Source organism: Elaeis guineensis, chromosome 16 (assembly GCF_000442705.2).
Source record: "Elaeis guineensis isolate ETL-2024a chromosome 16, EG11, whole genome shotgun sequence".
Lineage (NCBI taxonomy): Eukaryota > Viridiplantae > Streptophyta > Magnoliopsida > Arecales > Arecaceae > Elaeis > Elaeis guineensis.
In genome coordinates, this window is record NC_026008.2 from 35236337 (window position 1) to 35261664 (window position 25328).

General features: G+C 46.7%; 1 protein-coding gene across 7 annotated transcripts; it reads left to right on the forward strand.

Moving 5' to 3' along the window:
* Positions 1–745: 745 nt before the first annotated feature.
* On the forward strand, positions 746–24140 carry LOC105059488 (sphingoid long-chain bases kinase 1). Of its 7 annotated transcripts, none has more exons than XM_019855527.3 (9): positions 746–879; positions 1772–2323; positions 2934–3305; positions 15898–15991; positions 16071–16108; positions 17456–17602; positions 18371–18470; positions 20828–21792; positions 23649–24140. In XM_019855527.3, the coding sequence occupies exons 2-9, from the start codon at positions 1904–1906 to the stop codon at positions 23796–23798; spliced, it is 2286 nt and encodes a 761-aa protein (XP_019711086.1). In that variant the 5' UTR covers positions 746–879; positions 1772–1903; the 3' UTR covers positions 23799–24140. The 7 variants fall into 7 exon arrangements, with proteins under 7 accessions (XP_019711086.1, XP_010941093.1, XP_010941092.1 ...); XM_010942790.4 differs by lacking the exon at positions 746–879 and adding an exon at positions 927–1187; XM_019855526.3 differs by lacking the exon at positions 746–879 and adding an exon at positions 1200–1303.
* Positions 24141–25328: the final 1188 nt, after the last annotated feature.

A 25328-nucleotide genomic window follows, 5' to 3' on the forward strand; every position in this document is an offset into this window, starting at 1 on the left:
CGTCACCGGTCTCTCGTAACATTATCCTTTTCAACAAATGAATTCAAATCTTGCACCATACACAACTGCTCTCAAAACCTAATCTCCATACAGGCTGCACAGTTCCGCAACCAAAACCTAATCTCCAATTAAAGTAACTTACGAAAGCCGTCACACCATACATACGACCCTCAAAGCCCTATCGGACATCATGCTCTAAAATTTAATCTCCTCGCCTATCATGCATCACATTCAAGTATTAAACCTCCAAATATTTTGAAGTATCCGAAGTTTACAAACATTATTTTGAGCTGACTCATTGACGGTGGTTCGATGGCCATCAAATCCTTCAAGTACCGAGACTAATTCCCATCCATTGATTTTGGATTGCCGGAGAATGACTATTTTCTTCCTTTTTATGAGATGAAATGACTATTTTCTTCCTTTTTATGGATAGTGATATATGCGTTTAATCATAAAGAAATAATTTTTCTTTACCAAAAAAAATAAAGAAATAATTTTTTTTTTTTTTTGGACGAGGACTGCACTGGACATTTCTTTTGATTTTTGAGTATATTTTACTCTCCGTCCCATACCTAACCCCAGCTCAAAGCAAGGACTAAAACAATAATAGAAATCAGTCTCACGTCCAGTGTGACTAATCGCGTAACCAACGAATCATATGCTGGTTGGCATCTTTGCCTGCGTCTGGTTCGTACCAACAACCAGCTCCCCACCGCCTCTCCGCCCCGCGCCCCCCCCCCCCACCCACCTTCCCCTTTACTTCCCAGAAAGATAGAAAACGACTCAATAATGGCGACTCCACCAAACGTCTTCATCTCCGAGCGTGGAAAAGAGAAAAGAAAAGCTAAACAAAAGAGAGAAGCAAAAGAGATAAAGGTAGGGAAAGAAAGCGACGGAGAAGAAAAAAAATATATACATAAAACCGAAATCGTCAATTCCCACCTCTTTAAACGCTTGCTTCGTGTCTGACACGTTTCACACACCAACGTTTAATATCTCGTCTCCTTTCTTCCATTCTCTCCGGATTGGTTTCTTTTAAGCTTCCACGAAAGTCTAAGCGGTCTCCGTCTTTGAATGTACGCCGTCCGAGTTGGTGAATTCCCCTGGATTCTGCCCCCCTTTTTCTTCGTCGACTTGACTCGCAGAATTTTCTTCTTCTTATTTTTCTTCGTCTCCTTCTTTTGGTAAGAGATGTGTTTGTTTTGGTGTTGATTTTTTGCTTTTGATGGCTTATGATTCTGCTTGCTTGTAACATGTTCTTCTGAATGTGTTAGTGAAGTGTTATGTTGTGGTTTTATTGGTATGGGGATCGGTAACTCTTATCTCGGATTCTCTTGGTTTTTGTGATTTATAATTAATAGGTACTAAATGAACAAGTTAGTTATCACTAGTTCTTGTTGTGGTTGTTATAATATTACTTGTCATATAATATGGTGTTTGGTGAAGGTAGGTTACAATTATCATTTTAGATACCTTGCTGTTAGACTTGTCCTCTGATAAGTCCTTTTCGTTTAATAATTAATATCTTGGTCAGAAGGCATGGGGACCTTTTAATTGAGATTAAAGATTGCAACTTAATGAAGCATGAGTCAGGATATAGCAGAAGTGAATTTCTCTAATCAGCCATTGTAATCCATGGATGCTACTCTTTACTAGTACACTTGTTGAAGTTTAATTTATGGAATGTGTATGACATGAATTTTTCTTCGTGCATTTTTTCTGTCATAATGGCCATTAATCTTTTCATTTTATGATTCTTATGATGCAGGTTTCATGATTGTGCTAGAATTCTGTCATGGGTTCTGTTAAGTGATGTGTTCTGCAGTTCATAACATATTGGTGCTACTGTATATTACTTTCTGTTTCAACTCATGTACTGAAGATCTGGTTGGAAGCAGATATGCAGAAATCTCTCTGCCATTTTAAGAGTAACAGCTCTTTCAGAGTATTGCCCCAACAATGTCTGCGCCGTTTGAGCAAAAGGCATTGTCAAATAGCATCTGGACAACCCTCCTCCCCAACTGTATTTCCAGAAAAACAACGCAAGAGAACATCTTTGAGGGAACATAAGGTCAATGGAATCCATGAATCTCCAGGCAAAGAAAAAGCACAAGAGCACATAATTGATATAGGGGATGAGCACTGTGATTTGATAGGGGATGAAGTTTTTTCTGGGAAGCTAGCTCTTGACAATAAATCTAAAAATGCAGGTGCTGAAACTGGGTCTGGAACCTCGAGTCCTAACATTATCGATGCAAAACTTACAAGCAAAGCAATGGTTTGGGGATCTCATAAACTGAGCCTTGAGGATGTCATATCTGTAAGCTTTCTACAGAGATCAGTGCATTGTTATGAATCATGTGATCTATGAGACTATGACATGAAGTCAAGTGTTCGATTAAATTCATAGAGTAATCACAATGTGTTTTAAATCTTATTAGACATATATTACTAAAGTTAAATTCACATACATGTAAGCCTTCTGTTTTTATTTCAACTGGTTGATTATAAGGATGACAAGATGGAGGTGTAAGTTTACTGCTATTGTTTGTCATTGATATCCATATATATATATATATATATATATATATATATATATATATATATATATGCTGTTACCAAACAAGGAAAAAGAAGTTTATTAGTGAAAAGACATGCAGATTAATGTTACAAACCCACTAGAGTTTGATATATGTGGAAAGCAATTTATTGGTATGGTTGAACCTTGTTCTTTACAGTTTCAATTAATCTGATGCTTTATGATATGATTTGATGATTTCAGCTGATTCAATCTCCCAAACTTAAATTATTAATAATTTTCAAAATATTTGATCAGTACCAATCTTTGGTCAAAGCTATGCTAAAGAAGAACTTGGTACCCTTATTAAGGTGATTGGCCCCTGATAGCTATGCTGTCATGACTCTGGCAGGTGTCATACAATGCTGGTCTCCGACATTTTACAGTGCATTCATACCCTCTTAGAAAAAGGTCATGTGGGCTTTCCTGTTTTTCAAAGCCATGTAGAAATCAAATGGATTATCGGTTTTTGGCTTCTAACTCAGAGGAAGCCATTCAGTGGGTCAGCAGCTTTGCAAACCAGCAGTGCTTTGTGAATTGTTTACCTCATCCAATGCTGTCTTCCCAGAAGCAGTCTTCTAACATAGTTGCAAGAAATCCTCTATATGATCTACCACATTTCAAAAGTAGAACTCCTCCAAAAGTTCTTGTGATATTGAATCCTCGTTCTGGGCATGGTCGGTCAAGTAGAGTTTTCCATGGAGAAGTGGAGCCAATATTCAAGGTGTGTTAAATTTTGGTAATTTTGTTGGAATTTCTTTGGCTTTTTTTCTCAAGTAACTTCATATATTATTATTCTACTTCAGATGGAAATGGTTTGTTGCTCCTTAAGCATAGTGTTCCATTGTTATTTATGATTATAACTAATTATATAGATACTTATGGCTATAATAATCTCATTTTACATTTTAAAGATGTTGTAGCAAGAGTAAATCATACTTCGGAGATTTTAGTATATAAAATTTTTATTGTAGAGGATGATGATGTCTTGACAACACTATATGATCAGGAAATGTATGTTTGATGATATATAATGCCACTATCATTCAAAAAGACAGGAAAAAGAGTGTGGCATGGATGGTAGACTAGACTCATGCACAAACAAAGCTAGGCTTTTGTACTGCTAAGGGCAGGGGACCATGTAAATTGTTGGTGCAAAAATCCGCTTGCGCCGGAGAAGCTGGAGTCGGGGAAGTCGCGGTCGCCGCCGGGACCTGCAAAGGAAGTCTAAACCGGAGGTGGGGTTGCTCCGGCAAGACCCTCCGACGCTCAAGTCAGTTCTCTGCCTCAACAAGAATGGAGTGCTCGAACGGAGAATTTAGCAGAGTTTTTAGATGAAAGATTAGAGCTTATAGCATAACGTATCTGGAGCCCCCCCTTTTATAGGCGGAGGGGGCAGTAGCCTGATAGCGACGTCTGTAACCGTCTGGCAGTGGACTGCCCTGGGTCAGGTGGAGTTTGCTGCGAAGAGTAGTGGAGTGGACCCGTGGCTATCACCGGAGTGTGCCACGTGGAGTTTGCCGCGGGGAGTGGGGCGGCGTATGTTGTCGCGATTCGCCAGCAGATGGGAGAATCGCGCGGTATCCGTCGCAGGAAGTGGAGCAGGATCGTGGCCGTTATTGTGGCCTGCCAGGGAGTAGTGGAGCTGCGCGGGACCCGTCGTAGGGAGTGGAGTAGTGCTGTGACCGTTACTGCGGCCTGTCAGGGAGTGATGGAGCTGCGTAGAGTCCGCCGCAGGGAGTGGAGTAGTGTTGTCCGTGACTGTGGCCTGCCAGGGGGTCCAGACTTGTCGGTCAAAGTTCGGTTGGAGTCGGTAGCGAGGTCCGGTATCCGTAGGAGTTTGGGCGAGGTCTTCAGTCGGAATAGAAGACGGAGTCTGGTTTCCGTAGGAGTCCGGACGAAGTCTACTCGCAGCAAAAGTTAAAGACGAAGTCCGGCTCCCGTAGGAGTCCGGGCGGAGTCTTCCTGCAATTAAAGTTAAAGGCGAAGTCCGGCTCCCGTAGGAGTCCGGACAAGACTTACCGGCAGCTGATGTTGAGGACGGAGCCCGGCTCCCGTAGGAGTCCGGGCGGAGTCTACTCGAGCAGATTCTGCTGAGGACTTCGGCACGAAGTCTGTCTGCAGCCGTTGGAGTCGAGGACGAAGTCCGGCTCCCGTAGGAGTCCGGGCGGAGTCTTCCTGCAATTAAAGTTAAAGGCGAAGTCCGGCTCCTGTAGGAGTCCGGACAAGGCTTACCGGCAGCTGATGTTGAGGACGGAGTCCGGCTCCCGTAGGAGTCCGGGCGGAGTCTACTTGAGTAGATTCTGCTGAGGACTTCGGCACGAAGTCTGTCTGCAGCCGTTGGAGTCGAGGACGAAGTCCGGCTCCCGTAGGAGTCCGGACAAGGCTTACCGGCAGCTGATGTTGAGGACGGAGCCCGGCTCCCGTAGGAGTCCGGGCGGAGTCTACTCGAGCAGATTCTGCTGAGGACTTCGGCACGAAGTCTGTCTGCAGCCGTTGGAGTCGAGGACGAAGTCCGGCTCCCGTAGGAGTCCGGGCGGAGTCTTCCTGCAATTAAAGTTAAAGGCGAAGTCCGGCTCCCGTAGGAGTCCGGACAAGGCTTACCGGCAGCTGATGTTGAGGACGGAGCCCGGCTCCCGTAGGAGTCCGGGCGGAGTCTACTCGAGCAGATTCTGCTGAGGACTTCGGCACGAAGTCTGTCTGCAGCCGTTGGAGTCGAGGACGAAGTCCGGCTTCCGTAGGAGTCCGGGCGGAGTCTTCCTACAATTAAAGTTAAAGGCGAAGTCCGGCTCCCGTAGGAGTCCGGACAAGGCTTACCAGCAGCTGATGTTGAGGACGGAGCCCGGCTCCCGTAGGAGTCCGGGCGGAGTCTACTCGAGCAGATTCTGCTGAGGACTTCGGCACGAAGTCTGTCTGCAGCCGTTGGAGTCGAGGACGAAGTCCGGCTCCCGTAAGAGTCCGGACAAGGCTTACCGGCAGCTGATGTTGAGGATGGAGCCCGGCTCCCGTAGGAGTCCGGGCAGAGTCTACTTGAGCAGATTCTGCTGAGGACTTCGGCACGAAGTCTGTCTGCAGCCGTTGGAGTCGAGGACGAAGTCCGGCTCCCGTAGGAGTCCGGACGGAGTCTTCCTGCAATTAATTTAAAGGCGAAGTCCGGCTCCCGTAGGAGTCCGGACAAGGCTTACCGGCAGCTGATGTTGAGGACGGAGCCCGGCTCCCGTAGGAGTCCGGGCGGAGTCTACTTGAGCAGATTCTGCTGAGGACTTCGACTGTGGGTATTTTATACCCAACACCAGTCCCCCTACTTTCGAGTTTGAATTTCGAACGAAGGAAGTACAGAGAGAGATGGGCACAGCCGAAACCGTCCCCTCGAATGCTGCGCACTGCCGCCCCCAGATATTTTGGCATTAAATGTGCGCGTGCTGGAGTCTTTTCGGATTGGGGCGATACGAAGCGACCCTTCGAAATTCTCGTCGGTACACTGGCCCAGGTACGGCGCCATAATGGCCCTGCTGATTCATCAGCCGCTTTTAACCGCCTGCCGGGGGGAGTGGGACACGTGCCTGTCGTGGATTGGCTTGGGGGGATTCGTGATCATTATGGCGCCGGATCCCAGGGTCTATTTAAACCCGTCCTCCCACCTTTAGGCGTCCTATTCCACCCCAGAGTTTCTATCAGTGTCTGTCTTCTCTTCGAGAGCCCTGTTTCAGTGGGCATCTTCTCGGCCCGTAGGTGTCTTCCAAATTGTCTCTGTCTTCGTCCCCCGGGTCCCTCAGAGCGACATAGGTTAGTTCCAGCACCTTCAACCTTCTTTCTACCGCCTAGGGACTTCTTCTCTGTAGTTGTTTTTTTGCATCCCTCTGAGTTAGCTTCCTGTGGCCTCTCGTCCCCCATTCTGTCCGTCTTCTTAGGGACCTTTAGAGCCCTCCTTTGAAACTACTCGAAATATCGTCCGGCTCTTCCGCTCCCTGCAGTTCTGGGAGTTCTTCCGCCTCAAACCCCCAGGTCCCCTGCTCTGTAGATGAACCCGCGTCTGGGGTCGGGCTCCGCCCGGTTTTTGCACCGGGCGCCATTCCATGTTCCCTGACCTCGGAGGAACTCCTTCTGATAAGGGTTCAGTATGGAGTTCCTCCGGAGTACGATCTGGAGCTGCCTGGCCCTTCTGACCGGGCCAGCACCCCCCGCCTGGTCGTTTTTGTCTGTACCAGGAAGCGTTCCGTGCCGGACTCCGGCTTCCGCTTCCTTCCTTTGTTGTTGCCCTCTTCCGCTTCTTAGACATCTCCTTGGCTTCCGTGGCCCCGAATTCTTTTAGGTTTTTGATAGGATTTCTCTCCCTTTGCCACGTAGTCGAGGTCCAACCGTCCCTCTCCCTGTTTAGGCACTTCTATACTTTCAAACGCCATCCTTCGGCGAAGGACTGGTGGTATTTCTCCCCCCAGTTCGGCAAGAAGGGGTTGCTGAAAGGCGTCCCTTCTTCAATCCACAATTGGAAGGGGAAATATCTCTTTGTTCACTGCCCGACCTTGAGACTGGGCCTGCCCCCTTGGGGCTCTCTGAGGGATTCTGTCCGCCGGGCCCCTAGCCTGGGGGAGGATGACCTCCAGGCTGCCCGGAAGCTTCTAGCTTACTCCGCTCCTTTCCTTCCCAATCTTCTGAGGGAGCAATTTCTTTTCAACCTCGGCCTGAGTCCCCAGGATCCAGCGAGTATTCGTCTTTTACCTTATCTTCTCTTTTCACGCCTTTCTTCTTTCTCTTTCTTCCTCCTTCTCTCTCTCTTTCCTCCCTTCTTTTCTCTCTTCTTTCTTTTTTTTTTTTTTTTTGCTCTTGACTGATTGGTTTACTTCTTTTTCTTCCTTCCTTTTCTCTCTCTCTTTTTTTTCTATTTTTTTTTTTTTTTTTTTTAGGAATAGACGCCGAAGCAGCGCGGATGCTAGTCAGGGGCCTTCGGGCCACAAGAGAAAGGGCGCTGCGACCTCCGGATCGGCGAAGAGGGCCAGGGCGGAGGAGTCGAGCTTAGCTGCACCCGTCCAGGTGGCCCCGGCCATCGACATTCCCTCGGATGCCGAGCCAACGGCTCCCCGGGCCTCCTCGAGGAGTCCGCCGACTGGGGCCCCCATTTCAGGGGTCCGCTCCACGGAGGCGCCCGCCGTGGGGCGAAGAAGGAAATCGGTGGCCCGCAGGGCGAGTAGCCGCCGAACTGCTGCGGACGAGTCCCTCTGCTCCGAAGAGGGGTCGGAGAATCCCTTCAACGATAGGGACTTGATCAGGCGGCTGATCGACGGCTGCATTCTGCCCGACGTCGTTGAGAGGATCGACCGTGCCGATCCTGAGCAGTGGGCCTGGGACTCTTTGGGGTCCTTCCTTGAGGTAAGCGGATCTTCATTTACACGGCTATTCGGCCTTTGTTCTAATTCCCTAGCCGCCTTTGCAGATTGGGCACCAGCTCCTCGCCTATATCGAGGCGATGAGCCGCACGAGGAGGGACATCCTCCAGGTGGAGGAACGCTGTCAGGCCGAGGTCGCTCGCCTCCAAGCAAAGATGGCTGAAGTAGCCGCCCTCCAGGAGGCCCTGGAAAGAGAGAAGCGAGCCCGGGAGGAGGAGAGGCAGATCTTGGAGGAATCGGCGAGGAAGGCGGAGGCCGAGGTCGCTAACTTGGTTGAGCAAACTTCGGCCCTGGTCTCGGAGGCCAGAGCCCTTGCGATAGAGGAATTCAAGGCCTCCGCGGAGATGAGGGATCTGAAGGTCCAATTCGGCCAGGAAGCGTTCATAAAGGGGTTCGAGCTCTGCCAAGAGAAGGTGGCCAGAAAATTTCCAGAGCTTGACCTCAGCTTCCTAGGCGAGGAGTCTGAAGACGAGATCGGTCCTTCGCCAGCCGCCACTGCCGTCGCAGCCCCCTTGTCGGGAACGTCGAATTCTCCAACCCCCGCCCCCGAGGTCTGAGATCTCCGATCTTGTACCTTTATTTCGTCGCAATTTTTCTTTTCTGTTTATCTTCAAAAATCATCCAATCAATAAAGTTGAATTTCTTGTTGCGGACGGCTTCTCCTCCCCCCCTCCTTCTCTCTGTTCTCCTCCCTGCTATGAGTCGTGTTTTGACGCTTTTGCTTTCCGATGGCAGTATCCTGCAGAAGCACTCCCCCTGCCCCTGGGGGTCCCGCTGAAATCGACGATCCAGCGGCTGAAGAAGGAAGTCCTTCACCTGACGAAGAAGTTAAAGAAGATGGAAGGTGAGCTCCGCCGATTGAGAGAAGGTCATTCTGAAGCCACCGCTGAGGCCACCCACTTTCGGAATCTCCACGTGAAGGGGATCATGGAGTATAGCCGTAGGAAGGCGGACTTCGCGAAGGAACTCGAGGAATGCAAGAAGAGCGCCAGCGATCGAATTTGGGCTCAGGCCGCCAGGATCAGCGCCCTCAAGGTGGAACTGTCAGCTGCGAAGGGGAAGATCGGCCAGCTGGAAGGAAATTCGTCCCGACTCTTGGCCCGGGTCGACGGTGACCAGAAGTGGTCGAAGAAGGTCTCCGACCTTCAGCAGCAGCTTCAGGACGCCGAGGTGAGCCACGACGTGCATCGGGCTAGCTGGCGCAGGCAGGTGGAAGAGTATAAAGGGAGATTCAGGGCGGCGGCCGACGAAGTCGTCCGTCTCCAGAGGCAGCTGGCTAGCAGGGCGCAGCTTACTTCCGCCCGAGATTCTGATGAGCTCCAAGCCCTAAGAGGCACCGTTGAGGGGATTTCTGTCTCCCTCGGGGAAAAGACAGCTGAATTGCAACAATTGAAGATCCAACTGGCGTACGAGCAGCGGGCCGTCGCGGACGCGGAGGCGGAATCCGAGGTCTTGAGGAAGAGGCGTCGAGAGGCGGAGGCCGAGAGCTAGCAACTTCGTCGGGCGCTCCATGACGCGCTGCAGAAAAGGGGAGAGCTAGAAGAAGAAATTGAGAATCTAAGGCAGTCCTGGTTAAGGGATGGAGTAGATAATTCTAGGTCGGAGGGAGCCGGGCCCTCTTAGAGCTCTTTTTGTCTTTTCATGTATTTACTTCCCTTTTTGTCGTTTTGCTTTTCTTTCCTTGGCCTTCCGGGCTTTGTAGCGTGTATATCGGAAATGGAATGAAAAGGGTGTTTTGTGTTACCTCGTCCGCGCGTTGCGCTAAATTGTCGTTCGCCGAACTTTTCTTGTTGTTTGACCTGTCTGATGTAGACGTCGTTGGGGGGGGTGCTCGGTCGTCGATGCGTTAGCTCACCTTTCTCGTCGTACACGGCCGCAAGCCCAAGCTTGACCGTCCGGGCTCCGCACTACTTCGGGGATGTCGTTGCCTTCCTAAGCGGTGTCGAAAGTCTTTTCAGAGATCGGGGGTGTTCGGTGGGAACCCTCCGTTTCAGTTGAGACGAAGTCCTTCTTTTTTAATTTTCCTCCTCTTCTCAGAGTGAGGGCCCTCCCCCGCTTTTCGCGGGGTTGCATAAAAGCGAGGAGGTACCGTTGAGGGGCTTTTTCCTTTCGTCCCATCTTGTTGGGCGGCTGGGTTTCGTCACCATCAGCCCTTGCTGCAGAAGTCGCGGGTGGAGCCCGGCTCCCGTAGGAGTCCGGGTAGAGTCTGGAGTCCGGGTGGAGTCTTCCTTGGCGTTGTGGACGGAGTCCGGCTCCCGTAGGAGTCCGGGTGAAGTCTTTCTTGGCATTGTGGACGGAGCCCGGCTCCCGTAGGAGTCCGGGTGAAGTCTTCCTTGGCATTATGGACGGAGCCCGGCTCTCGTAGGAGCCCGGGTGAAGTCTTCCTTGGCGTTGTGGACGGAGCCCGGCTCCCGTAGGAGTCCGGGTGAAGTCTTCCTTGGCGTTGTGGACGGAGCCCGGCTCCCGTAGGAGTTAGGGCCTTCCACTTTGCTCGAGTCAGGGCGAGGTTCCCCTCCCGTTCCCGACTTGGCTGTGGGGGCGCGTTTGGGCGCTGTAATGCCTCTCCCCCCATCCGGTCTAAAAGAACCGGGCCTTCGACTTTGCTCATGTCAGGACGAGGTTCTCCTCCTGTTCCTGACATGGCTGTGGGGGCACATTAAGGCGTTGTAAGGCCTCTCCCCCCATCCGGTCTAAAAGAATCGGGCCTTCGACTTTGCTCATGTCAGGACGAGGTTCTCCTCCTGTTCCTGACATGGCTGTGGGGGCACATTAGGGCGTTGTAAGGCCTCTCCCCCCATCCGGTCTAAAAGAACCGGGCCTTTGACTTTGCTCATGTCAGGACGAGGTTCTCCTCCTGTTCCTGACATGGCTGTGGGGGCACATTAGGGCGTTGCAAGGCCTCTCCCCCCATCCGGTCTAAAAGAACCGGGCCTTTGACTTTGCTCATGTCAGGACGAGGTTCTCCTCCTGTTCCTGACATGGCTGTGGGGGCACATTAGGGCGTTGTAAGGCCTCTCCCCCAATCCGATTTTGAGATAGTCGGACTTTCATTTTAGGTATATTAGGATGGGGTTCTCCCCCGTTCCTAACATAACTTTGCTCCAAGCGTTTGGAGGGGTCATATCCAGTCGTAATAAATCCCCGCCAGATGGGAAGAGTACGTCAAGTAGAAAGAAATTTAGATTCAAGGTGAAATCGCAAGTGATACATTTACAGATTTTTTGAGTTCCACTGTCGTGGGTGGTCCGCTCCTCCTTGAGGTCCTCCGGTGATGGAATCGATGGTCCCGATGGGAGGCCGGTCCCCGGGCTGCTCCTCCCTTCTTGGTGGCTCAGGCTGCGGAAGGGCCTTTGGCCGATCTCCTCTACCCTCAGGCCTGCGTCGAATGAACCTGTCGAGTCGACCTCGTCGAATGAGCTCCTCGATCTCGTCCCGGAGCTGGATGCATTCCTCTGTGTCGTGGCCGTGGTCGCGGTGGTAGAGGCAGAACTTGTTGGGGTTGCGCTTCCCGGGGTGTGTGCGCATCCTCTCCGGCCTAGGGAGCTGCTCCCTGACCTCCATCAATACCTGGGCCTTCGAGGCGTTGAGGGGGGCGTAGTTACGGAATCTCCCTAGCGGGGAACCCCGCCGAACCCCGCGATCCGGGCTTCTCTGCCTGCGCGCCCGGGGTGGAGTATGGGCGCGCTTATGGCCAGGAGGGGATCGAGAACGCAGCCGGGCTTCCTTTGGTCTTTTTTCAATTGCGGGCTTACTCGAGTCTCCCGCTTGCCGCTCCCTCGCCGTCTCTTCATCCTTCATTTTGAAGGCTTCTTCTGCTCGGGCGTACCCTTCGGCCCGGGCCAGCAAATCAGCAAAATCCCTGGGATACTTCTTCTCCAGGGAGAACAAAAGGTCATTCTTCTGAAGGCCACCCTTCAGGGCGGCCATTGCGACTGATTGGTCCAAGTTCCGGACCTCTAGCGCCGCGATGTTGAAGCGGTTGATGTAGGCCCGAATGGACTCCCCTTCCCTTTGCTTGATGTTGATGAGGGATTCCGAACCCTTCCGAGGGCGCCGGCTGCTGACAAAATGGGCCACAAATTGGTGGCTCATTTGATCGAAGGAAAAGATGGTACCCAGTTTCAAAGCTGAATACCAGTTCCTCGCTGCTCCCTTCAAGGTGGACGGGAAGGCCCGGCATAAGATGGCGTCAGGAGCACCGTGAAGCAGCATCATCGTCCGGAAGGCCTCCAGATGATCAACCGGGTCCGAAGTCCCGTTGTAGCTTTCGAACTGGGGAAGCTTGAAGTTTGGCGGGATTGGTTCCTGCATGATCATTTGGGAAAAGGGAGGGTCAGTACAAATATCCTCACCATAAGCGGGGGGCGCATGGCGGAGTTCTTCGATCCGCCGGTTCATCTCCTGAAGCCTCCGATCCAGGAAATCCTCTCGACTTCGAGTCTCGAGGGTCCTCTGGCAGAACGGGGGCAGGGATCTTCCAGGGGTGGAGTCGTGGTCCAATTGAGGGCTCTCTACCCTCGGGTTCGTTTTCCCAGGAAGGACGGGGCGGCTGGCCCAGGTGGCCCGCCCCGCCGCCGGATTCTGGTGTTCCGGGGACGTCCTTTCCGGGCGTACCGATGCCTGCGGCTGCTGCTGCTGCATAGCTTGCACAGCCTCGGTGAGGCCTCTGACCTGCTGCGCCAGCAGGTCAAACTGCTCCGCGCCGACCGCCGCCGCCGAAGGAGGAGGAGGAGGTTGAGAAACATGAGGGAAGGCCGGAGCCTGGGATCTGGTCGCGGAGGCCGTGGACCGTCGCGTGGACGCCTTGCGAGGAGGCATCAAGTACGGATTTCGTGGGGGGAAACAAGGAGTGGGTGTCGGAGGAGACGATCGGAGGTGGATCCGCTGAGCGCTCCTTTAAGAACAAGGGTACTGCGAAGACACACCCCTTCCTCTAGCGCCAATCCTGTTGGTGCAAAAATCCGCTTGCGCCGGAGAAGCTGGAGTCGGGAAAGTCGCGGTCGCCGCCGGGACCTGCAAAGGAAGTCTAAACCGGAGGTGGGGTTGCTCCGGCAAGACCCTCCGACGCTCAAGTCAGTTCTCTGCCTCAACAAGAATGGAGTGCTCGAATGGAGAATTTAGCAGAGTTTTTAGATGAAAGATTAGAGCTTATAGCATAACGTATCTGGAGCCCCCTCTTTTATAGGCGGAGGGGGCAGTAGCCTGATAGCGACGTCTGTAACCGTCTGGCAGTGGGCTGCCTTGGGTCAGGCGGAGTTTGCTGCGAAGAGTAGTGGAGTGGACCCGTGGCTATCACCGGGGTGTGCCACGTGGAGTTTGCCGCGGGGAGTGGGGCGGCGTATGTTGTCGCGATTCGCCAGCAGATGGGAGAATCGCGCGGTATCCGTCGCAGGAAGTGGAGCAGGATCGTGGCCGTTATTGTGGCCTGTCAGGGAGTAGTGGAGCTGCGCGGGACCCGTCATAGGGAGTGGAGTAGTGCTGTGACCGTTACTGCGGCCTGTCAGGGAGTGATGGAGCTGCGTAGAGTCCGCCGCAGGGAGTGGAGCAGTGTTGTCCGTGACTGTGGCCTGCCAGGGGGTCCAGACTTGTCGGTCGAAGTTCGGTTGGAGTCGGTAGCGAGGTCCGGTATCCGTAGGAGTTTGGGCGAGGTCTTCAGTCGGAATAGAAGACGGAGTCTGGTTTCCGTAGGAGTCCGGACGAAGTCTACTCGCAGCAAAAGTTAAAGACGAAGTCCGGCTCCCGTAGGAGTCCGGGCGGAGTCTTCCTGCGATTAAAGTTAAAGGCGAAGTCCGGCTCCCGTAGGAGTCCGGACAAGGCTTACCGGCAGCTGATGTTGAGGACGGAGCCCGGCTCCCGTAGGAGTCCGGGCGGAGTCTACTCGAGCAGATTCTGCTGAGGACTTCGGCACGAAGTCTGTCTGCAGCCGTTGGAGTCGAGGACGAAGTCCGGCTCCCGTAGGAGTCCGGGCGGAGTCTTCCTGCAATTAAAGTTAAAGGCGAAGTCCGGCTCCCGTAGGAGTCCGGACAAGGCTTACCGGCAGCTGATGTTGAGGACGGAGCCCGGCTCCCGTAGGAGTCCGGGCGGAGTCTACTTGAGCAGATTCTGCTGAGGACTTCGGCACGAAGTCTGTCTGCAGCCGTTGGAGTCGAGGACGAAGTCCGGCTCCCGTAAGAGTCCGGACAAGGCTTACCGGCAGTTGATGTTGAGGACGGAGTCTGGCTCCCGTAGGAGTCCGGGCGGAGTCTACTCGAGCAGATTCTGCTGAGGACTTCGGCACGAAGTCTGTCTGCAGCCGTTGGAGTCGAGGACGAAGTCTGACTCCCGTAGGAGTCCGGGCGGAGTCTTCCTGCAATTAAAGTTAAAGGCGAAGTCCGGCTCCCGTAGGAGTCCGGACAAGGCTTACCGGCAGCTGATGTTGAGGACGGAGCCCGACTCCCGTAGGAGTCCGGGCGGAGTCTACTCGAGCAGATTCTACTGAGGACTTCGGCACAAAGTCTGTCTGCAGCCGTTGGAGTCGAGGACGAAGTCCGGCTCCCGTAGGAGTCCGGACGGAGTCTTCCTGCAATTAAAGTTAAAGGCGAAGTCCGGCTCCCGTAGGAGTCCGGACAAGGCTTACCGGCAGCTGATGTTGAGAACGGAGCCCGGCTCCCGTAGGAGTCCGGGCGGAGTCTACTTGAGCAGATTATGCTGAGGACTTCGGCACGAAGTCTGTCTGCAGCTGTTGGAGTCGAGGACGAAGTCCGGCTCCCGTAGGAGTCCGGACATGGCTTACCGGCAGCTGATGTTGAGGATGGAGCCCGGCTCCCGTAGGAGTCCGGGCGGAGTCTACTCGAGCAGATTCTGCTGAGGACTTCGGCACGAAGTCTGTCTGCAGCCGTTGGAGTCGAGGACGAAGTCCGGCTCCCGTAGGAGTCCGGGCGGAGTCTTCCTGCAATTAAAGTTAAAGGCGAAGTTCGGCTCCCGTAGGAGTCCGGACAAGGCTTACCGGCAGCTGATGTTGAGGACGGAGCCCGGCTCCCGTAGGAGTCCGGGCGGAGTCTACTCGAGCAGATTCTGCTGAGGACTTCGGCACGAAGTCTGTCTGCAGCCGTTGGAGTCGAGGACGAAGTCCGGCTCCCGTAGGAGTTCGGGCGGAGTCTTCCTGCAATTAAAGTTAAAGGCGAAGTCCGGCTCCCGTAGGAGTCCGGACAAGGCTTACCGGCAGCTGATGTTGAGGACGGAGCCCGGCTCCCGTAGGAGTCCGGGCGGAGTCTACTCGAGCAGATTCTGCTGAGGACTTCGGCACGAAGTCTGTCTGCAGCCGTTGGAGTCGAGGACGAAGTCCGGCTCCCGTAGGAGTCCGGACAAGGCTTACCGGCAGCTGATGTTGAGGACGGAGCCCGGCTCCCGTAGGAGTCCGGGCGGAGTCTACTTGAGCAGATTCTGCTGAGGACTTCGGCACGAAGTCTGTCTGCAGCCGTTGGAGTCGAGGACGAAGTCCGGCTCCCGTAGGAGTCCGGGCGGAGTCTTCCTGCAATTAAAGTTAAAGGCGAAGTCCGGCTCCCGTAGGAGTCCGGACAAGGCTTACCGGCAGCTGATGTTGAGGACGGAGCCCGGCTCCCGTAGGAGTCCGGGCGGAGTCTACTTGAGCAGATTCTGCTGAGGACTTCGGCTGTGGGTATTTTATACCCAACATAAATAATGGTTGATAAGGACTATGGCTGAGTTAGTAGCAATGTGCCAACCTGTGCATAACAAGCAAATTACATGCTAAACAATTTTTTGTATTTCAACATGACACCATTGATTGAGAGAAAGGAAATGTCATGTTGAGATCTCTGATGAAGCAAATTCTATGTACAGTGGGATGTAGATAACTTCTATCTAGAGTTTCTTTAAACTCAATTTTGTCCATCATTGTTAGCTACCAGTTTACATTATGGATTGGTACAGCTTGCAGGTTTCAAGATGGAAGTGGTCAAAACAACATCGGCAGGTCATGCAAGAACTCTTGCTTCCACTGTTGATTTTGAAACATGCCCTGATGGTAAATATCATCAGTTATGTTTATCACTGTTCATTTCTTATGTCAGTTCAGCAGTCATCCTATTTTAATGTATTGACAGGAATTATATGTATCGGAGGAGATGGAATTGTAAATGAGGTCAGTTATTTTCTTGACCCAGCTTTCTCTCCTATTCCATCATTTATTATTTTTTTTTCCATTACTTTTTCTGTGGTATTCATCTTTCTCCCTCTTGAAAGAGAATGTTTCTTTAGTAATTAATCATCTTTCATGTTCTTGGTGTGACCTTTAGTGATTAACAAATCCATCATTTAATTTTTTTTCCATTATGTTTTTCTGTGGTATTCATCTTTCTCCCTCTTGAAAGAGAATGTTTCTTTAGTAATAAATCATCTTTCATGTTCTTGGTGTGATCTTTAGTGATTAACAAATCCATCATTTAAATTTTTTTCCATTACATTTTTCTGTGGTATTCATCTTTCTCCCTCTTGAAAGAGAATGTTTCTTTAGTAATTAATCATCTTTCATGTTCTTGGTGTGATCTTTAGTGATTAACAAATGATGGATTTGTTTATAAGAATAATTTAGTCATTTTGTTCAGATTGTGTAGTGATTTATTTTGGTTCATTAGTTAGAACTGAAAATATTTAGTTAACTTGTTTTGGAGTTGATTTGCTTCTATCTTGATAATTTTTTTAATGTTAATCACCATGTTTTCTTAAACGTTCTCATTGTTGGACAAATGAGCAAGAAGTGCACTGGTCATCACCCCTCCCCCACCCTGGGAACCAAAAGAAAAAAATCGTGCTAGCTTTGCTTCTGGTTTCACAAACATTTTCCACTTTCCCTCTAGTGATAATTTTAAAATGCAGTGGTACTCATGCCTTCCTAAGAAGGAGAGGGAGAAGGGGGGCTTTTTTTTTTTGGGGGGTGGGGGGCGCATGCACTCACTGACACACGCACGTGCACACACACATGCAGGCACAGAGAGAGAGAGAGAGAATCAAGGAGTTTATGTTATATACAATAGATTTTAGTCTCCATCACATAATACTTAGACTCCTTTGAGACTTTGTACTATGGATCACAAAAATGTCCTTTAGACTATCTCTTTTGGCACCTAAATCTATGCAGTTGAGTTTGCTACTTTGCTATGATCATGAATGTTACTAGATATTATCCATTTTTAATTTAAATATTTCTGTTTTGTTTGGTATATAGTGTGCAAATTCAAGTATGACATAGTCCGTCTTTTAGTGTTGTTAATTTGTTATTATCCACTATTATCTGATTCCTAGTCCCATGCCTTTAATTTCTCCAATGTCCGTTCTCTGATGGCTCATCAGATCCCAAAATTATTTTTTGGTTTTCTCTTCAATCACAATTGCAGCATTTGCACTAGCAACCTCTTACCTTCAGGATAAAAAAAATCTAGCCATAATTTTTTAAAATTGTTTTGTTACAGTAAATTTTATGATGATGCAGGTTCTTAATGGTTTGCTCAGCAGAGATGATCAGCAAGTAGCAATTTCAATCCCAATTGGCATCATTCCTGCTGGTTCTGACAATTCACTTGTTTGGACTGTTCTGGGAGTTAGAGATCCAGTTTCTGCTGCAATGGCTATAGTGAAGGTACTCCTTTTCTTTTAAGCAGAATGAAGTAACAACCATACTGGTAATGGTCAACCTTAGTACTGTTCTATTACAAAGTGCTGTTTCATCTTTTGTTTTCCAAATGCCAATGCAATAGTTATTCATCAAGATTATCAATCAGTTTTTTTTAATGGTAACAAATGTTGAGGCTCAGTACCATATAAAAGATGATGCTTCAAAAGAATTTCCAAAAGAAATATTTGATTAGACAAAAATGAATCCAGAAACCACTTAGCCAGTGTGGTTTTTAACGTTGAAAGGATAGCAGCACAACCACTTTGTTAATTTGATATTCAAACAAATTACATGACCTGCCATATCTTCTAGTTACAGGAAACTATGTCCTCCTTACAATCAGGGTTGTGCATAACAAGTTACTGTGTATTGTCACTTTGCAGCATTTCCGGATGAATTACTGTTGTGTTTATCTGAAGATGCTTGATGTGTAGTTTGTTGGGGTTGCTTCTGTATTTTTCAAGTTCTAGGATATCTTACTAGCTGTTATCTTGATTCATCTTTATGTTCATGTCTTGCCCTGTCCCCCTTTTTATGCCTTTTTCGGTAAGCTGCAGCATGCTAAAGCTTTTTGATATCTCGTTATGCTTATGGTTCAATATTATTACAATGAAATTCCTTTTAGCATGCAATATGATCCTCAGAAAGTACCCTTTAGTTATTGCTGCATGATCATATCCTGCTGTTTAAAACTAATACTTGCATGATTATTTGGTTTTTCTTTGGGTACAGGGTGGTTTCACAGCTATAGATGTTCTTGCCGTTGAATGGATCCGGACTAGGGCTGTTCACTTTGGAATGACTGTTTCGTATTTTGGATTTCTTGGTGATGGTAACTTGTTATTATAGCTCTATGTTTTTATAGCCTGATTTGAAATTACCAGATATTATTAAGTTGTATCATGCATAATTACTTGATTTTGTATGGTTTATTTATCTGCTTCAAGCAAGATTTTAAATTCTTTGGGAGGGGCTATCTCGGCTTTCCTATGGAATGGGATGCACTGCTGTCCTGCCCTATCCCGACACTTGGGATAGAAGATGTGGGATGGTACCCCACGCAATGTCCTACAGGATGTTCTGTCAAGACTTGAATCGTGAGCTTCAATTGCCATTGGCTATATTTTTAACTAGTTAGTTGTCAAATAAGGGAGATGTGAACAATTTTTCTAAAGATAGGGAAAAGAATTCTTTGCTGAATCCCAAAAAAAACATTACTTCTAGGGAGATGTAAACTTGTCAAATTATTTCATTGGCATTAACATTTATGAGCCAAGTGCATTTCAGCTCTTTTGCTTATAACAAAGGAGTTTGAACACTCCATTTGTACAATGGCAACATAGTGGGGAACTGGGGATAGTTCCATCCAATGTGCTAGTTGAAGGATGTGCACCGAGGGGTGTATTGCTAATTGAGGAATTCAGGACTGGTCATTGGAAGTGATTCTTGTTTAGGATATGGCCTCTAACAAGGTTGCACTCGAAACTGCACAAGGTTTGGAAATGATGCAGCTTTTTATTATGCACGTTATTAACCCTTAACGGCATAATTAGATCACCAAAAAAAAAGAAAAAAGAAAAAAAAAGAAGGGCATCACTAGACACCTGCATGTGGATCTGACTATGATTGGATATGTGGCCAAGTGAAGATGACTTGCAAGGGAGAAAAAGGGCAAAAAAAAAAAAATCTAAAGCTAAGCTTTTGAAGCAGTTGTCACCTAACTGATCATTAAATAGGAGCCATAGGGGACAAAGCCACTCTCAGCATCAGCCTGATTTTAGTGGACCAGGAACTGCAAGCGCCATCAGGAAACGCCACAAAACCATTTTTATCTAAACTCTTCTAGGCTGGTTGGACAAGATGGATGTTCTGACCCAAATCAAGCAACTAGTGATTAGGAAGAGGTGGGGATGAAGAATGATCTGGTGGTCTTTTCTAGATTATTCACAGTCCACACAAGTGTTTTCAGAATCATCCTATTTGGCAGTTGTCTTCCTTAAGGCAACTTGGTGAACTCATGTCTTTTTCAAATGTCAAGCTATTTGATTTGTGGTTTTGGAGTTGCATTTAAGCTCTGCAACTTTGTGGCAATATGAGAGCATAAAAGTTCGCCTGTAGTCCTGTTAGAAGGTAGAAATCTATCCTATATAATTTGAAGTTCTTTAGTTCTAGGACCAACTATAAGTTATGTGTGTAATAAATAATAGTGGCACCTAAATGAAAATTTGTAAATAACTGAGCAAGGATTTCAGTTGTCCCTTTTTGGGGAGTGCTGCAAGTGTGGCCTCTATGAATACCACTTAAGTGATGACTGATGAATTAGTGATTCAGTTTATTTTTAGAGGCTTTATCCTTCTTGTGTTGAATTTCACACTTTTTTTCTTTCTTTTTCCTTTATGCTTATACCTGTTAAATTCTTCTAGCTATCATGCCAAATGCATAATCCTGGATTTATTTGGAACAGTGTATGCTATTGACAAATAGAATTTCTGATGGGATATGAATTACTTTCGGATGTTGAAGGAGTGGATAACATTATGAACCATTTTTCGTAATATTTCAAGGAGATGCGGTAGCTTTTGCTAGACTATTTGATATTAATTTCTCTAAGATGATTGATTGATAATAGTTCAAGCCTTCAAGGCTTACAGCTTATACTTTGGTTCTACATGCTAATTGCAAGTAGTGTGGTATCCAGCAGTGGGGTTCTCTAGTTTTGTAGACTCTGTCCTGTCTTCCAGTGATACTAATAGGGTTTCTCACCTGTAAGACAGAGGTTCCTCACAAGACCAGTTCATTTTCTGTCGTGATTCATATAATGTAATGCGCGCTATGTAAAGCAACTAAGTGTGGTTATAGATGCTTATAAGTTATATCTGCATAAACAAGGATGAATAGAAATTTCATAGAATATGGGACCTTTTTTTTTTTTTGCTAAATAGAGTGTCCATTGTGATTGGGTTTTTTTCCCCAATTTTGCTGTCCCGAGTACATCTGTGCAATTATATTTAAACTTTTGAAGCATAAGTTCTGACATTTATTTTGATTTAGCTAACTGGATAAAATTAAAGTTTGTGCCTGGTTTGTTTTTTATAATTTTCTTTCACATGTAATCAGTATTGCCTATTTCAACTTATGAGATATGATGTGTGAAAAAGTTTTCTTTTCCTTTCAATTTTCTTATTGTAGTCCTGGAACTTTCTGAGAAGTATCAGAAGCATTTTGGCCCGCTTCGCTACTTTGTGGCTGGGTTTCTTAAATTTCTATTCTTGCCCAAGTACAGCTTTGAGTTGGAGTATCTTCCTAGTCCAAAAGAGGAACCAGACAAGGGAAAGGCTTTAAATGAGAAAGCTAAGCTTGATATGCAAGACCTCTACAGAGACATTGTTCGGAGGTCAAATAGAGAAGGCATTCCCAGGGCTTCCAGTTTATCCAGTATTGATTCAATTATGACTCCAAGCAGAATGTCTCCCGGAGAGTTGGATACAACTGGAAGCATGCTAGCCAGCACTGAGCCATTTGAGGATGGTCGTGGCCTTGATCCTAATTCAAAACATTTATCCTCGGGGAGAAGCAATTTGACAACAAAACCAGAAGAAGTTCTTCACCCCCAATCTCAGTTATCACCCAAACTTAATTGGCCAAGGATGAGCTCAAAATCACGGACAGATAAAGGTTGGACTGGCTTGAATGAAACAAATGTTTCTAGGTGTTCTTGGGCAGACACAGCAATTAATGACAGAGATGACATCTCATCAACATTGTCTGATCCAGGCCCCAATTGGGATTCCGAGCCAAAGTGGGATACTGAGCCAAATTGGGATCCTGAGCCTAACTGGGAAGTTGAGAACCCCGTTCATCTGCCGGAGCCACCTACTGACATGGAAGTAGGGGTCACCAAGGAACTCATTCCCAGGTTAGAAGAGAAGTGGGTAGTTAAGAAGGGCCACTTTCTTGGTGTCTTGGTCTGTAATCATTCCTGTAAAACTGTCCAGAGTTTAAGTTCTCAGGTTGTTGCACCAACAGCTGAGCATGATGACAACAGTTTGGACCTGCTTTTGGTCCATGGAAGAGGGAGATTGAGATTATTAAGATTTTTCATCTGCTTGCAGTTTGGTTGTCATCTTTCACTGCCCTATGTGGAATATATTAAGGTATGGTTGGTGATGTTTTAGTTTGTTTTTCCACCTTGTCCTGATGCATGTCTTAGTAGAAGATCTCAGTAAGGACCAAATAGGATAAAGATTAATGACCCACTTTATTAGAACATCTTAGAATTGAGCATGCTGTACAATTTATTTAGAAATAGATGACATTATTTTATGAAGATTTTTGTGTTTTAAGGTTTTCTATAAGAATACAAGTTACCAATTTGTTGAAGAGCAATGCTAAGGGAAAATCACTCTAAAAAAGTCACTCAGATAACCTCCACCAATCACTTTGCTTCATTAAATGGCACATTTCACGATTCCAATTGAAAGGGAGCAATGAGACTACAACACACCAATTGAGTAATTTTTTCCGTGATATTTTTTAGTTACCAAATTGATTTTTTGTTGTAGTGCAATGCTATTGTAACTTAGAAAAATCACTCAAAAAAGTCACTCAGGTATTGTTTACCAATCACTTTGCTTCATGAAATGGCAAACTTTATGATCCCAATTCAAAGGGAGCAATGAGAATACAACACACCAGTTGAGTAACTTTTTGAGTAACATTTTTGAGTTACTAAAGTATTTTTTAATTGTGTTCCTCTCACACTTTGACAAGATTCCGTAGTTATACAATTTCCCTATGACACCATTTTGTAATTCACTGGGAAAGATTTCTGTCCCCTGCTTCTAAGACTATTGAATGCTAATTTTCGAACTGAGTTCCTTCTTCCTCAAGATTGCATCAATTGAATAACCATTATTCCCTTTAAAAACCATGTTACTGTTTATTAACAAACCTAGAACTCTGGAATATGACGTGTTTGTGCCTCATAACTCATTAATAGTTAGATAGGGTAAGGGCTGGTCAAATCCAAACAGCGGCAACGCTAATGGCACATAAACAAGGCCCATAATAACAACAAAAACCTATTAAGATAAACAAGAGGTGAAACTCTTACAGTGTAAAATCATGAAACTGTTTGGAAGCAGTTTCTTAGTGGTTCCCCGAGCCTTTCCCACTTAAGTTCTTGCACTGATTCAATCCCTTTTACATTATGGGAATTTTCAATATTCCTATTTGGCCTTTCTTTTTCATATGTAACTCCAGGCATTTCTTAATGCTAACTTTTTCTCAATATTCAGTAATGGTAACCATCTACCTTGTCTTCTATTTGAGGATGGCTTTATGAATCCTTATTTGCCATTCATATATGCTGAGGGCTACAGTCAGTATTAGCACAAGTTTTTATATAACCTTTCTCATGACTCCTGTCCTTGTCTGCTTAGGTGTTTCCCTCCTCTTTCTAGACCTAGAAATGTTAAAAACGCAGATTTGAACACTGGCGGTGCAAGTCTCGAGCTTGGGTGGCTCATGTGTGGGTTTTCTTTTCCTTTTTCTTCCTCCTTTCCCTTTTTCTTTTGGGGAACAGAGAGGGAGAGGGGATTGGGTTTGCAGAAATCTGTGAGGACATGCAAATTGGCAATCGGTGTCTTTTTTTTATATCTACATGTCTTAGAGACATATGGACCAAGGTTCAGCTAGTATGGGCACTTCTAAAGCATAGCTTGTGACAGTAATTATCTTTTTACATAAATATGCTTGTCATTGTTAGAAATTCTTGATGTCGAAAGTCAGAAAACTTGAAAACACAAATTATTTAGTGCAGCAACTTGCATTAGCCTTATACATTTGATTCTCAAATACCAAGCAATTTATTCCAGCTGTTTGACCTCTACTACCTAATATGAAAATATGAATATTAACAGTTTCATCTTTACTTGTTTTGTTCTTTAATAGCTTCATAATTCCAATGGTTAACCACATGTTCTAACCTAGTTATACATGGATGTTGCAGGTAAAGTCAGTCAGAATTAGGCCAACCAAAAATACACATAATGGATGTGGCATTGATGGGGAGCTTCTTCGTGTGAATGGCCAAGTCATGTGCTCCTTGCTTCCAAATCAATGCAGACTGATTGGCCACCCTGCCAGGGATTGCGAATGAACACCGCACACCAGGATTGAACGATAGGTGTGTCATGTGTGATTTTCAGTGACTGCACGGGATGTTAGTGGATACTCAGAGCATCCACACTATGAACCATATGATTCAACCTACATTTTCTGTCTTGTTTTATGAGGCCACTGTAAATTTTGCTGCCTGTTTGTGCAACTTGTTGCGGCTTTCTGGGATATCCTCTCTTTTTTCTGAATGTTAACACGTGTATATTGTATAGCATCATAGAACCTGATGTGTCTGTTTATTGTAACGAGCAACTGTTACCTTATTAGTTCTATCCACTCCAATATTAACTGGTTCCAGGAATTAATCTCGTGATAACGATAAGATTACTGTTTGATTGCTTTTATGGGTTTTTTTTTTTTTTGGTGGTACGTTTTGTTATCAGCGACTCTATTTCTTTCGTTGAGTTATTTTTCCTCGACTCATTGTCAAGACATCAATACCTGCCCTACCATATCATATTGTCTAACTACTTATGAATTAAAGTAGCTATAATATTCATAACTTCAGGGAAAAGCAGTTTCCTGCCCTCCTACTGTTTCTTCCGATATTGGTTTAGGTAACGAAAGAGATTTGACTTCTAATTAGTCATAATGGAATGCTTTAATTCCTCATCAGCTGAAATACACATGCTAAGCAAGCTAGAAATTCTTGAAAGATTATACCAACCATAGTGATAGCATTAAGTATCAGAATGTTATCCTATTTATGTGAAACAAATTGTATAGCATTATCCTTTTCCGGTTAAATAAGTGTGGAACATCATCAACAAGAGATGCTGAAGGCACAAGTAGTGTTGCTTGTTATAATATAAGCAAGTATTCAGCCTCATCACAGCTCATTTGTGAAAGAAGCATGGAGATTTACCTAACTTAACAAATAAACAAATTTAAGTCATATGGTTGCCCCCACCATGGCAATCCCCTTTCAAATCGCTGACAGCATTCGTGACCTCTGGCATGATTGGAGATCACTCATAACCAAGGACTTATCTACCTTAGCCTTAGATACCATTGTTGCTGTTGGGCTATGTGATGAGGGAGAAAACAAAAGGATAGATGAAACTCAAAAAGTATAGTATTTCACAAGTAAAAGGATAACAAGATGCAAATATTATCTTTTTCAAGATAGTTAATTCAAATATACCCATCTTATTCTAGTACTAGGATATTTATAGTCTAAAGAGCACACTCTCGATGACTCATACAACTAGAAATAGAAATTTAAATAAAGAGAAATTTTAGATGTTGATTTTTTAGTTCTCAAGATGTGTTTTGGTTTTTTGATATTCATTTCTCAGTCTTCAAAACATCTCTTGATTTTTTGATGTTGACTTCTTCTTCAAAGATTGACTTCTTGAAACTTGACTGACCATAAATGAGATTTTGAGATCCTTAGCTTGCCACTACATCATCCTCCCCAAATGAAAAGAACTCGTCCACGAGTTCAGAATCATTTTCACTATGGTAAACAGATAAATCACGAACATTGAAGGTTGGATGGGTATGTATG